At 40.3% G+C, this 14500-nt stretch overlaps 1 protein-coding gene across 3 annotated transcripts in view; it reads left to right on the plus strand.

Moving 5' to 3' along the window:
* Window positions 1-4082: 4082 nt before the first annotated feature.
* Window positions 4083-14500, plus strand: part of Gucy1a2 (guanylate cyclase 1 soluble subunit alpha 2) — a 330075-nt gene continuing 319657 nt past the window's right edge. For all 3 annotated transcript variants that reach the window (XM_005077309.4, XM_040734734.1, XM_040734735.1), the window contains exon 1: window positions 4083-4781. In XM_005077309.4, the coding sequence (XP_005077366.1) occupies window positions 4482-4781 (300 nt within the window). In that variant the 5' untranslated portion in view covers window positions 4083-4481. The remainder of the gene's footprint in view (window positions 4782-14500) is intronic.

Genomic DNA, 14500 nt, shown 5'->3' on the forward strand with positions numbered 1-14500 from the left:
TTAGTTTCATGAGGTCCCATTTATTAATTGTTGATCTCAGTTTTTGTGCTACTGTTGTTATGTTCAGGAAGTGATTTCCTATGCCACTGCATTCACAGCTTCTTCCCACTTTATTTTCTAAGAAGTTAACTGTGGCTAGATTAAAGTTGAGGTTTTTGATCCATTTGGAATTAAGTTTTATGCATGACAGTAGATATGGATCTATCTGAAATCTTCTACGTGTCAGCATCCAGTTATGCCAGCACCATTTGTTGAAGATGCTTTCTTTTTTCATTGTAAAATTTCAGCTTCTTCATCAAATTCAGGTTTGCATAAATGTGTGGATTAATATCAGGGTCTTCAATTAAATTCCATTGGTTTACTGTCTGTTTTTATGCCAATGTCAAGGTATTTTATTTAGTACAGTTGAATAGTAATGCTTCAAGCCAGGGATAGTGGGCCCTTTAGATGTTCCCTTATTGAAACAGGTTGTTTTGACTATCCTGGTTTTTTTTTTTCATATAAAGTTGGGTATTGTTCTTTCAAGGTCTGTGAATAATTGTGCTGGAATTTTGATGGGGATTGCATTGAATCTGTAGATTGCTTTTGGTAAGATTGCCATCTTTACTATGTTGATCCTACCTGTCCAAGAGTATGGAATAACTTTTCATTTTCTGATATATTGTTTAATATCTTCATTTCTTCTTTGACTCACCAGAAATGCAATTAAGCATTGTTCAATTACCATTAAGTTTGTAGGCTTTCTGCGATTTTTGTTGTTGTTGACCTCTAACTTTAAAGTATGGTGATTCTATAAGATGCAGGGGGTTATCATAATTTTTTGTATCTATGGAGATTTGTTTGTTGTCAAGTATGTGGTCAATTTTAGATATGCTGCAAAGAAGGTATATTCTTTGGTTTTTGGATGGAATGTACTATAGATGTTAAACCCAATTGAGTCCTAACTTCTGTTAGTACCTTTACGTCTTTTTTAAATTTCTGTCTGATAGTCTTATCCCTTGGTAAGAGTGCAGTATTCAAGACTCCCACTATACATATGTGGGTCTTCATATGTGATTTGACTTTTAGTAATATTTCTTTTACAAACATGGGTGCATGTTATTTGCAGCATAGATATTCAGAATTGTTCCTTCCTCTTGATTTTAATTTGAAGACTATTTTGTTAGATATTAGGATTGCTACAACAGTTTGTTTCTTAGGTCTATTTCATTCCCAGCCCTTTGCTCTGAGATAACATCTGTCTTGAAGTTGAGATTTGTTTCTTGTATGCAGCAGAAGGATGGATTCTGTCTTCATATCCATTCTGTTAACCTGTCTCTTTTTATAGGTGAATTAAGACCATTGATATTAAGGAAAGTTAATGGCCATTGATTGTTGATTCTTGTTAGCACTGTATTTGTTGTTGGTGGTGAGATTGTTTTTTGTCTTTTGGCAATGAGGAAGGACTCATGAGTCTTCACACCCAGCTGAGGAACTATTAGAATGTGGATGACTTCTAGGGGATGGAGACTTGATGTCTTTTAAAGGAATGGGCTCTGTTATGTCCACTAAACTCCAATCGGTTGCCCACATTCCTGAGTATATGGGTAGCATAAAATAGACCTCATAGTCTTCATGGGTTGGAGTGAGTGTAGCTTGGAGGGACTGGAGAGAGGAGAAGAAACAGAATTGATATAATTCTATCTCAAGTAAAATCATTTAAAACCCAGGAAAAAATAAAAAAAGAGGACATGAATTTTGAAGGAGATAGAGAGATGGGGAAATGGATCTATAGAGTGCAAAGTGTGTGTGTGTGTGAATATGATCAAAAATTTCAAAGAATTAATAAAAATACATCTAAAAGAGTTTTAGAATTGTGAGCAAAGTGTAATCAGTTTCTAAGTTTTATGGCGGCCATAAAACAGGCCACCATCAGCCCATTCCTCACCACCTTCGCTTCATCAAATCTGCCATTATGACAACACATGAACCATATTGCTTCTCTTTTTCTCCCATTTCTCCACCATATACTTGGTTATCATAATGGAACCCAACCACTGGCAATGCAAGGCACTGGGTAGGCTTTTGCATGCCTTCATGTAGCCCAGACTATGAGGACCCTGGATAACTGATGGTTGTCTTTTGCTCTTATGCCCACCCTAGCTATGTGGCATCAGGTATGCCATGGATAATTTCACACAGTCCAGACCATGAGTGAGTATGTACTTTTAAGATAAAGACATGGAGAATTAATTGATGCATTGATGAACTTAACAATAAATACATTAACACACACAATCCAAATAATATTATTGATGATAATATCAGCAACATAGCATGTATATAACAAGTCTATTTTATGCTACCCATATACTCAGGGTGACCAATTGGAGTTTAGTGGGCATAACATAGTTCATTCCTTTAAAAGAAATCAAGTCTCCATCCCCTAGAAGTCATCCACATTCTAATAGTTCCTCAGCTGGGTGTGAGGACTCATGAATCCTTCCATGTTGGAATGTTGACAGTTTTAATCTAGTGCAGTTCTTGTGCTTATAACAGCAGGTTCTGTGAGTTTATGAATACAGAGGAACTGTATATAACAGATGTATTATAAATGAGCACTTAAGTGAGTTAATTATAGCACACAATATCATTTCATATCTTTAATGGTCGTTTAAGATCTGATTTTTCCAAGTACAAAAGGAACACTATAAAAGGAACACATTCATATGGGTCCTCATGAACAATTAGGAAGATTTAGAGTTAAAAGCAAATTGGGGTTGAGAAACAGTAACAATTTTGAGGTTTTCTTTGCTTCTAATGGTCTCTGCTTACTTAAACCTATCGGCTTTACCTGGACAAGTCCTTTGGAAGTAAAAGTAAAGCCGCTTTGTCTTCTGTGATCTTCGAGTTAAAGCCAAAGCCCCTCAACTTTATCTTCTCGGGTCAGGGGAAGCCAAGGAAGGTGCTCAGTTGCTTCCCTGTACTGGGAAACTAAGTCTGCGACTCCCTTTCTGTGTCACTGCAATTGCCCCCTCCTCACTATTGCCAACTCTAATTTCAGAATAAGCCAAAACCTTTCCTTGAGCTATGCCAGGGCCTTGGGGCCTGGTTGCAATGAGACAACTTTGAAATGAAGCTGCTGTGCTGAAACTCACTGCCAGAGTCTTCTGTACGAATCGGCTTTCTTCCCACTACCCTTGTTTTTATCAACTAAATGCATGCCTTACTCAAGAAGCCCAGTGATTTCAGGTCAGGTCGAGAGTCTGCACAGGACTTGATCAGATTTTGTCACCACCTGACAAACTCGGTACAGGTGGCAAGAGGAGCTGTCCAGCACAGAAACGGAGACAGTTGTAGGTGGCAGTAGCTAGTACCAACCGGCTCCAGGCACATAAAGCAACAGGGCTGTAGCTGAAGCTGACACTATCTTCACTGCTCACAGAGCTTCTCTGGAGACAGGAAAATCATCTCCACGCGCTGGCCAGCCTTCCCTTCACTTGAGAGTGTCTCCACTGAAACAGTGGGGTGACTGATTTGAACTTCCAAAATAAACTAGAATTGGGCAAGGTGTGTGTTTGTGTGTGTATGTGTGTGTGTGTATCCCACTGATTTGAACTTCCAAAATAAACTAGAATTGTAAAATTGGGCAAGGTGTGTGTGTGTGTGTGTGTGTGTGTGTGTGTGTCCCAGTGCCCCATGTCAGGTTTCCAGTTTTATACAGAGGGAGATCACCCTGTCCCTCCTAACCCTCTGCCCTTCCGTCCCCTCCTGCCCTAGTGTCAGTCCTTGGGAGGGTTTGCTGCCCAACTGCTCTTTCAGAGTCCAAGGGACGCTACATTTGGGTCTCGGGACCTTTGTTCCTATGGGACCACTGCCGGAAATCCCTGGTAGCAGGACACGGAGGTAGGGGGGCGGGGAGGCACAGAAAGAACAGCAGCCAAGTGTCCTAGTTGCTTCTGAAACGTGGCGACTAGAGAAGCAGAGACTTCCAATGAGTATGCTGGCGACACGTGATGCAGGCCGAGGCAGCGCTGCGGGGCGGAGAGATAAAGGGAGCAGGAGGGAGGTGCTCCGCTAGTTGAGGGGGCGGAGGACGCGGGCCTTGGCGGGGAGACGCAAGGCGGGGGAGCCTCTGCACACTGATCCCCGCAGCCCCGGAGCGGGAGTGATGCTCACGGGCGGGCGCTGAGACTGCTCCGCGAAAACAGCAGCTGCAGCAGCAGTGGCGGTCCTCCTCCGGTCCCCTGTGCATCCCCGGAGTCATCGCCGAGCCTGCGACCCCCAGGAGCTGCGGCGACTCAAGTTCCCGCCATGAGCAGCTGGCTCGCAGGGTTCAGCAGCCCAGGAAACTCTCGTCTGGGAGAGCGCGAGCGCAGAGCCCAGCGTCCCCAACGCACCTGACGCTGCCATCGCCTGTCCTCCAACCTCCACTGCCACCGCCGCGTCTCCACCGCCAACGCCGCCACCTCGGCCTCGGCTGCAGCAGCATCTCCAGCAGCATGTCTCGCAGGAAGATCTCATCAGAGTCCTTCAGCTCTCTGGGCTCTGACTACCTGGAGACCAGCCCGGAGGAGGAAGGGGAGTGCCCCCTGTCCAAGCTCTGCTGGAATGGCAGCCGGAGCCCACCAGGGCCAGCCGGCTCCAGAACGGCCGCCACAGCTGCCACCCCGGTCCCCGCTGCCTCTGCCGCCTCCGCGGCCTCTGCTGATGCCTCCGCCGGGTCCAAGAGGGCGCAGCGCCGCCGGAGGGTCAACCTGGACTCCCTAGGCGAGAGCATCAGTCTCCTGACGGCGCCCTCGGTGAGCTGGGGAGAGAGGGCTCTGAGCTTCAGCAGAGGACAAGGATGGGCAAAGTTGGAACAGGGCTAGCAGGGGAGCTCTGGGAGCTCGCAGCCACTGGGGGGCGACCCGGCCTCATCCTGGTCGGCCAAGGGTTCCCAGTAGCCCCCAGGGAGACACAACCCTCTGGGCTTAGTTAGGCAGAAGGGAAACACTGGGAAGGAATGAGACCCCATTCTTCCTGAGGTCTGGCTGCCAAGCTCCAGCCTTAAATCCAACTACACTTCGGCCATCTCTGATGGCCTCAAGGCTCCTTCAGGACACCTGTTTTGCTTTTGCTATTTTTTTCTCCCAAACTTTCCCAGGCTGTGTTCTGGCAGCTCCATTTCCTTTTTCCAGCATCCCAAAGGAGCCCCTGCCCCGCCCCTGGAAGCCTTTACTCTCTCTATTTCCCACACTCTCTTGGTCCTAGTAGTGACCTTCTGGGGCATCTATGAATTACATAGTCTTTTCGCAGTCTCTGCTGTGTGCCTTTCTCATGTTTAGCAACGCTGTCAGATAGTTTCCTGACTTTTTTTTCCATGTGCAAATCAGTAATCCTCTCTCTCTCTCTCTCTCTCTCTCTCTCTCTCTCTGTCTCTCTCTCTGTCTGTCTCTCTCTCTCACTCTCTCTCTCACACACACACACACACAACAGCCTTCCTGATGTCTTCTTATTTGCTATTATTGACTCACTTTTCTTTTCTGGATAAAAACTGATGTCCTTTCTTTTTCTTTAAAATCTCTCAGTACTTTTTGTACCCTTACATCATCGTTCACTCTCCCATCCTTAGATTCTCCAGTGCTTCCTGCCTTCCTCATATTAGAACTCTCACATATGCTTATTGAATGAATAAATGCTTTCATATAATTTGGCAAAATGTTCTGATCTTGGGATGTCTGTATCAGTGGTTCTCACTATACACCATACTTGGTTCCAGCCATACTCCCTTTCTCATTTTCCCTCAGACATTTCAGCTACCTTTATTTTTATTTTTTTCGCACAAATGTCAGACCTCTGGTTTTATCCTTTAATGACTCGTTGAACTTGGGTTTGGAAGAGTTCACTCAGTTGTAGAATCTAAAGGAGATTAAATGTCAGAGTTCTACCTGCCTGTGAGCCTCACCTGGATTTTGGAAGAAAGGACTTTAACTCTCTGTAAGCATTGTCCCCCACCTTTTGTGGTTTTACTGCCTCTATCCCTCAGAATTTAACACTTTAAAGTTCCCTCAATGTATCTGAGCACTGGTATTGTTTGGCTCTTCCTAGGTTTCTCATTAGAAAACATTCTTGTACTTGTTTTAGGAAGCGCCTGGAAACTTAGAGTCTAGGTGCTAATACCAGGCTATGACACAGACATCACTGTGATATACTATAATGGAGAATGACTGTTTTCTTCATCACGGAAACATGTTTTCAATGTCTTTCCTGTCTGCTGTGTTCACCTTTAGTACATGTTTCAGTCTTCCTCCTTTCTAGCGTGCTAGTTTGTAACACTTGCTTTCAGTTACTCTGTAGCACTTGCTTTCAGCATCCTTCCTGTCCTTCCTGTCTGGTGTGTTACTCTGGAACACTTGCTTTCAGCATCCTTCCTGTCTGGTGTGTTACTCTGGAACACATCCTTCTGCAGATAACCAGAAAGATACTTCAGAGCCAGTTGAATTCTCTTTTCCACTCCTCTCTGTAAACTTTCCTAGAGCAGATTATCTTAGGAAATATTTGGCATGGCAAATTGTTGAATGTAGGTAGAGTAAAGGAGTTCACAAATAACCTGGATAAAAGAATATCAAATATTTATTTGAGGTAAACTTACACGATGAAGGTAAAAAGCCGTCTTGGTCTTCTGTCCTGGCAGTACAGGATGCTACTCTCAGCTCTCCAACCACCACCTAAGAGAGCCAGGACTTGCTCCCAGTCCATCCATGACAATTGAGACATCACCCCAAAGGGGCTGTTCCCACAACAGTTGAACACAAGTATTTATGAGAAGAATTCAGTAACTGTATATCTGTAGGTTGGTGTAGTCTCCAACACAAATTTTTTTTCTTTTTGCAAAATACCGATTCTTCAGTGGTTTTAACAGAAGGATCTAGCTAAAGATACTCATCTGTTGAAATAGAATCACTTATAATCTAGGAATGTTGTGTCTGAGAACCAAGATGTACAGAAAGCATTGATGATAGTATCTTTGATAGTGACAATTTAGTGTTCTCAACCACTCACTTGGGGGTTAGGGAAAATAGCAATAACTGAAGTATATACTGTGAGAATGAGAGGCAGGAAATCATTTCTGATGGTTTCTTTTAAGTTGGAGTTTACTGACAGATGTGAAAAACGGGTACCAAGATAGTGGTTTTCAGGATAAGAAATTGAAAATAATTGTGGTATCAAATGATGCAGAAGCTTTATGTACTTTACAAGCTGAAGCTAACTTTTATTTTGCAAACTGTCTATCAGGTAGGTGCTCAAAGCCTATAGGTGAACAGGTGCAGACATTTGTGAAAGGCATTAGAGAAAAAAAAGGAATTCTCAGTGATCAGTGATATCACTAGTTGACTTAGTGTCAACAGAGAGAGAGGCTCCATTTCAAGTCAGCGAGATAATGCTGTGTGGTCTCTCCTTTCATTTCACAAACAAGGCACTGCCTTGAAAAGTTTCACTCCATTCATCCTTCTGTATGGTCTGGATGTTAAACTCTGAAAGTAGGTGGGGACAGGTGATGCCTGATATCTGTTTTCTGACTACTAAAAACAACTGCAGCTGCCTAGAATAGCTGCTGTTGGGGCATTTGTAGTTGTGATTTTTTAGTGTTGTGAACTTTCCTGGACTCCATCATCATCTATTTTAGGAGGAGCTTTTTAAGCTCCTGTTTACGCAGTGGTCTGCTCATATGTTTCAATGAGTTGTTATTTGGTCTTCATTCAGAATGACTTGCAAGTAGGCAAATGGAAAATAATGTATATTAATGCATTGGCACACACTACTCTTCTTTTTTTACTTATAGAATAGTCGAAGTTGAGTTTTTGACATTTTTGTAGTTATTTCTAGGTGCGTTGATGTTGTCTATCAAAGTCATAATACTGAACATGTAATACAATAATACTGCAATATAATATATAATATTACACAAATAATACAATAAAGGAAAATTGATAAAATAGAAAGAAAACAAAACACAGAACTTGTTTCCTCTTTACTTTGAAAAATAAGTACTTTTCTACCTCTGAGGACTTTTTCAGTTTTCAGGGACCCTTTTCGGCTATAAAGTGTTATGCTTAGGTTCCTCTTTAGTAAGAAATTTGACGGAGACGCATCATCAGGCATAAAGAAGAAACATGGATCATACATTTTGCATTTGAAAACTTTTGAGAAAGGTATGTCGCTTAAAGTATTGGTTCTCCTGTGTGTCAAGTATTGTAGTGTTGTTGAGCAACCTGCACTCTTCATGGACTTCCTTCTTTTGTTCTTTAATTTTAGGAATGTGCATTGAGGAGATCATAGGAACTCCCATTGCCCTGCTGACATCTAGGGAACATTTTGGGTGTAATTTTTTCCACTATGAGTGTTCAGAGTGTAGCCATAATAACAAACATCACTATACATGCCTGACTGGAGGCATAGCAATCACTTATTATTTATTTTCAAGTAACTGTATACTTGGAAACATATTAAGAAACTAGTAGGGTCAACTTAGTAACTCATTTTATTAGATTTCATTTTATAACTCTGACATCAAGTCGGGGTTTGTTTACATCAACCTGTCAGGGGTCAGAGATGCCAGAAGACCGTTCAAGGTTGAGGCTTCCCTTGAGACTTCTCTTCACTGTGGAATCACTGCTGGGCCTTTAAAGACCACAGAAGCTGTAGGTAGTAGAATGGCTGTAAGAAACCTAACACAAACAGAAAGATAACAGGGGGGGGGGGAATGAAAGCTTTTTATGAAAGCTTACAACAAAAGGAAATTCTTCCTAAGAAAGTGTGAAATGAAAAAAAAGGACCCAGGCAAAACAAACGCTGTTTTCTTATTTGGGGTAAGGAAACTGTAGTAATAAAGACCTAAGGAAATGCAAAGGGACACAGACAGATATGTTTAGCTTCTGATACTACACAAAATTAATTCTCTGACACATACAAACACTTAAAATCAATCTCAGAAAATAAGACTAACTGTAAATATTTATAAAAACACAAAATTTGTTTGTGGAATAATATATTTGGTAATTTATGTAAATTTAGGGCTCAAATTGCCTAAAAAAACAAAAGCTAAGCAAAGCAAATTCAGTAGCCATAAAATTTATTAATGTATTCATAATTAAATGTTTTCTTAGAAATTTGTTAGCATGTTACACACACACACAAACACACACACACATAAGCATTGCATGTGCGTATCTTTTTATAAACCTCCCTCAACTCTAGAAGACACTCTAGGTTGTGATCCAGAAATTTCAGACATTTGAATGCTTTGAAAAAGGGTGAAAAATATTTTTGTCCCCATTTTATCAGTATCACTCATAACCATATTCTAAGATTTATAGAATGAGTTAAGTACCATCAAGATGAAAAGTTAAGAAATACCACCTGGTGTAAAAAATGATGACCTCATGAAATTTGCAAGTAAATGAATGGAACTAGAAAAAACCACCTTGAGTGTGTTAACACAGACTCAGAACGGCAAGCATGGTATGTGCTCACTTATAAGTGAATAGGAGATGTAAAGCAAAGGATAAACAGACTACAATCCACAGCTCCAGAGAAGTTAGGTAATGTGGAGGACCCTAGCAGGGACACATGGATTACCCTGGGAAAGGAAACTGGATGAGATCTACAGGGTAAACTGGGTATGATATGGGGGTGGTAAGGGAGGGTGGATGAGAACATGAGGAAGTGGGATGGCTGAGGGGTGGAGGGATGCAGTGGAAGAGCAATGAAAGAGATATCTTAATAGAGAGAGCAGCTACAGGGTGCTAGGATAATTCTCAAGAATCCTTGAGGTCAACATAAGCTAAAACTCATAGTAGTAGTAGATTGGATGCCCAAAGTGGCCTTCCCTGTAATCAGATTGCTGAAAACCCCAACTGTCACCATAGAGCCCTCATGCAGCAATTGATGGAACCAGACACAGAGATTCACAACCATGAACCAGCCCTAGCACCAGGAATCCAGTTGAAGTGTGGGAGGAGGGAATATATGAGCAAGAGAGGTCAATATCATGAAGAAATCTGCAGAGATAGATGAACTGTAGACCTGCAGGGGTAGAAACTCCAGGGGACCCAACTAGGCTCTCCATATGTGGGAGGCAGCTTTGAAGCTTGGACTATCAGAGGGGCTGCTTGCACTAGGACCATGATACCTGCTATATGAGCTAGATTGTTGGAACCCATTCCCTATTGTGAGATGCCATGCTCAGTCTTAATGCATGAGAGAGGGCTTGGCCCCGCCCCAGCCTATTATATCAGTCTTTGCTGGCTCCTCATGAGAGCCCTTACCCATAAGGAGGAGTGGACTGAGAGTGGGTTTGGGGGGTGTGGTAAGAGCAGGAGGAGGGGTGGGAGAGAGAACGGTGGTTGGAATGTAAAATAAAATTTAAAATAATAGATAAATTTTATTAAAAAGAAATAGCAGCTGGGCATGGTGGCACACACTTGTAATCCCAGCACATGGAAAGCAGAGGCAGGGGGGACCGCTGTAATTCCAGGCCAGCCTGGTCTGTAAATCAAGTTCCAGTGCGACTAGGGCTGGCACACAGAGAAACCCTGTCTCAGAGGGAAAAAAATTAAAGAAGCACTTTGTTTTGTTTATGAAGCCAACAAATTCATCTGAAAAATTAAAACTGTGTCTTCTTTTGATTATCCTAGCTATGGATCATAAGTGTTCACATACCAATATAATCATTGCAATTTCCAACATTTCTACCAAAGTAGTTACTACCGTGTGGCAGGCAATTCAGAAAACACCTTTATGAACCATATAATGATATGCAGACAATTTGGGGTTATACAATGAGAATAATTCACAGCAAATGAATTAAAATTTTAAATAAAAGTGAGATACAAACTAATTATTTCATTTTGTCTGAAAATTTAAAAAATTCCTCATCCATTGCATTTGAAAGTAGGAAATATATAGATGGTTTCAATGGGTGAGGCTTGTAGGTAATGTAAAAAAATATCAGCTTAAAGCCTGTATATCTTGGCTGCATGTCTAGTACTCTGTTAAGTGGCTAAAAGCTCATTTGCAAGGCTTTTATTTTTAAAACAAATTTGGAGAAAGGGAATGACACCAGTGAATCTTAGCTGGTTAAGAAATGACCTGATTATGTATTCAATTTTAGTGTATAATTTGTCTATCTTCTAGAATTCCTGGATGTATCATATTAGTGTAAATTTTCCCTTAATATTATAATTGCATTTTGCATTTACCTTGGCTATTGTTCTGTGGCCTCTTACACAAATCTGAAGATAAAATAAAAACATATTTCATTAACCATGTTAGCAATATCTGCTGACATCTACATTATGCATCATGAGTTACCAAGAAGGTATAATTTTCCCTTTGGGGATTTTACAGATGCCAAGAGATAAAAACAATTTAAGTATTATAAGTAGGAGGAATGTTTATTAAGGGGTGTCTACTGGCTGATTCTTTGCAGGTCCCTGTGTGACACAGAAGTCAAAAAATTAACTAAAAATTCAAAGCAGCTACTTAAATTCTGACCTTTAACACTTTTTTTGCTTATCTAATATGGAGCACATAACTGAGAATATAGAAATGGATGTTTTCATTAATTATCTAATTATGCTTGTTTGTGTTTCATATTTTTTCAGGTATTTGCTTTTATGAAAAAAATAGAGTTTGCACTTAGGCCCAATAGTGTAAATTGTACAAATCTTGTTTATACTTGTTATTTAAAGGAAACATCAGAATGCAGTTGTATTTACAAAAACATATGGAATGATATTCTCCTTTGAGGACTGCTTGAGTAGTTCATTTCTATTGTAAGAGTTTAGGGAAATGTAGTGACTCTCCTGTCTGGGTTGCTTCCATTTCCTAGAAATTTCTCTGTCACATGAGAGAAGTATTTTTCACCAAGTGGGTTACTGTTGCCAAAAGCATACTGCTAGGGGGTGGAAAAAATGTTATTTAGTCCTCAAATACTACATCAAAATAGGATCTGGAGATATGAAATTATGTTATATATGCTTGAAGAATCTTGTATAATTGAAAATTCCAGGTCTGGAGGGATTTAAGAAGGCAGACGCTGGAAATGTTTCTGAAGACTGGAGACTCATTGGGCTATTGTGGGGTGTTGAAAGACAGTGAATATTTTTATAAACATACCAGGGTGAAACCATTTCCTCAACAAGATTTATTTGAGATTTAATATCAGAAAATTGCTCATTTAAGCTAGTGGTTATGAAACTAATGCATAAATGGGGGAATTGTTTGTTTGTTTGTTTGGTTTTGTTTTGGTTTTTTGTTTGTTTGTTTTTAGTTTTAGTTTTTGTTTTTTGGTTTCTCGAGACAGGGTTTCTCTGTGGCTTTGGAGACTGTCCTGGAACTAGCTCTTGTAGACCAGGCTGGTCTTGATCTCATTGAGATTCACCTGCCTCTGCCTCCTGAGTGCTGGGATTAAAGGCATGCACCACCACTACGCAGCTATGGGGGAAATTTTAAACATGCATTTTCTTGCATCCTGGCTTAGAGAGTCTAGTTTGAAAGTTCCAGAGAGAGGCCTGGGAAATCTCAATGAAACTTAAGGTGATCGATAGACTTACTAATTAATGATCAGTGGTAGTTGTATCCAATGCTCCAAAGACCACTGATTTAATCTCAGTGGGCCTTGCAAACTGACTTTTGTGATGAACACATGTACACAAACATATAACTATGTATATAAACATTATATATCTATATATACATATACGTGTGTGTGTGTGTGTGTGTGTGTATTCAAACACACACAAACCTTAGACACGAATGTTTGTATATGGAAATAAGGATACAGGCTGTGAACAGGAACCACTATCACCACATCCAAAGTTTTGACTGTGTTATATATAGAGGATTAGACATTCACATTTTGTTCATTAAATATTCTGTGAGCCCTTTGAACTTTTCCTGAGGGTGTTTTGTTGTTTTCTCTGTTTGAGTTCAGGAGTCATTGCTCTAAGTAGTCCTGTTCATCAAAACAAAAGAATACATATCCAAATAGATGGGATTGTGAAGGAAAGAGAAAGGGTTATTGTGAAGGTCAATTTGACAGTACCAGCAGCCTTTTTTTTGGAGTGAGGTGAACACTTTTATTAAATCTTCCATCTACTGATTCCATCCTACTTGGAGGATAATTTGTTCCAGAAAGAAAACAATAGGAGGTTAAGATACTATTTTTAAGTTTCATAAAAATGCAATCTGCTGCCGGGCGTTGGTGGCGCACGCCTTTAATCCCAGCACTGGGGAGGCAGAGGCAGGCGGATCTCTGTGAGTTCAAGGCCAGCCTGGTCTACAGAGTGATTTCCAGGACAGCCTCCAAAGCAATACAGAGAAACCCTGTCTCAAAAAACCAAAAAAAAAATACAATCTGCTGATAATATATACAATTAAAAAACCAATCCGTCATTGAGTGAGCGAGTGAGGAAGGTTTAGCTTTTAATAGATAGTGATCCAATATTGTATTTGCTTTAGTAGACAACTCTAGAATTGATGTGTCATGAGAGAAGGCAGTGTGGAAGTGTTAATGTCAACCATAGTTGCATAACCTTGAAGTCCATTGACTTCTTTTACATCTTCTACACTATGCTTCTGCTCTGTGTGGCAAGAATCAACACACTTTCATTCTTTATTGCTTTGTATCTATGCATCTCTCATTTAGGAACCAAAAAGAGCATTGACAGGGGTGATTTTTCTATCTGCACATGCACATGGATGCACACTTTCACTGTATTGTCTTTGCAGAAATTGCCATCCACATCTACACTAAGGATAACTTATACTGTACTGGGATTTGGTTTACTCTGGCTCACTACTTAAGGCATGAAATCATGGTTAATTTATGTAGGTCCAAATCTAGAAGTGGTGTAAATAGTTTGTTAGAGGAATAAATAAATGAGTGAATAAGCTGGCACCGCTTCATAGGTAGATATGGTTTTGTGCTGCCATCCTTTATTTTTACTTTTAAATAAAGTAAAAATGTATTGCAGATACAATATGAGTATAATTTTAATATTTTCTCAAAGGCTTTAAGAATTTCAAAATACTCTTTTATCTTGTGTTTTATGGGACCTTGAAGAAATCTGTATATTTTATGAAAGCTGTCTCTAAATTTGGTTTAAAGACATATAGACACAGCTAGTCTACAGGAGGGCATATAGTTGTCATCTATAAAAGTGTGTGTTATTTCTTAAATGTATGTTTAACACAGTAAGTTCTAGGCATAAATTATCAGCATATGGTTTTCTTTATTCCTATTTCAGAGTGAGGGAATCACTTATTATTTATCCTCTATTGAACAAACATCTAGAAGTTAGCACTATCGTAGTTCCATCTTATAATCATTAATGACTATCACAATAGTATTGGAGGGCAACAGTACTTAGGGGAAATGGTATACTTAGAATTTGTGAGTTTAAAGAAAGAGAAAGGAAAAAACAAACAGAAGATAGGATTATTGTTCTGTATTTTTGAGGGGCTACATGAAGCT

This window comes from Mesocricetus auratus, unplaced genomic scaffold, assembly GCF_017639785.1.
Source record: "Mesocricetus auratus isolate SY011 unplaced genomic scaffold, BCM_Maur_2.0 Super-Scaffold_100040, whole genome shotgun sequence".
NCBI lineage: Eukaryota > Metazoa > Chordata > Mammalia > Rodentia > Cricetidae > Mesocricetus > Mesocricetus auratus.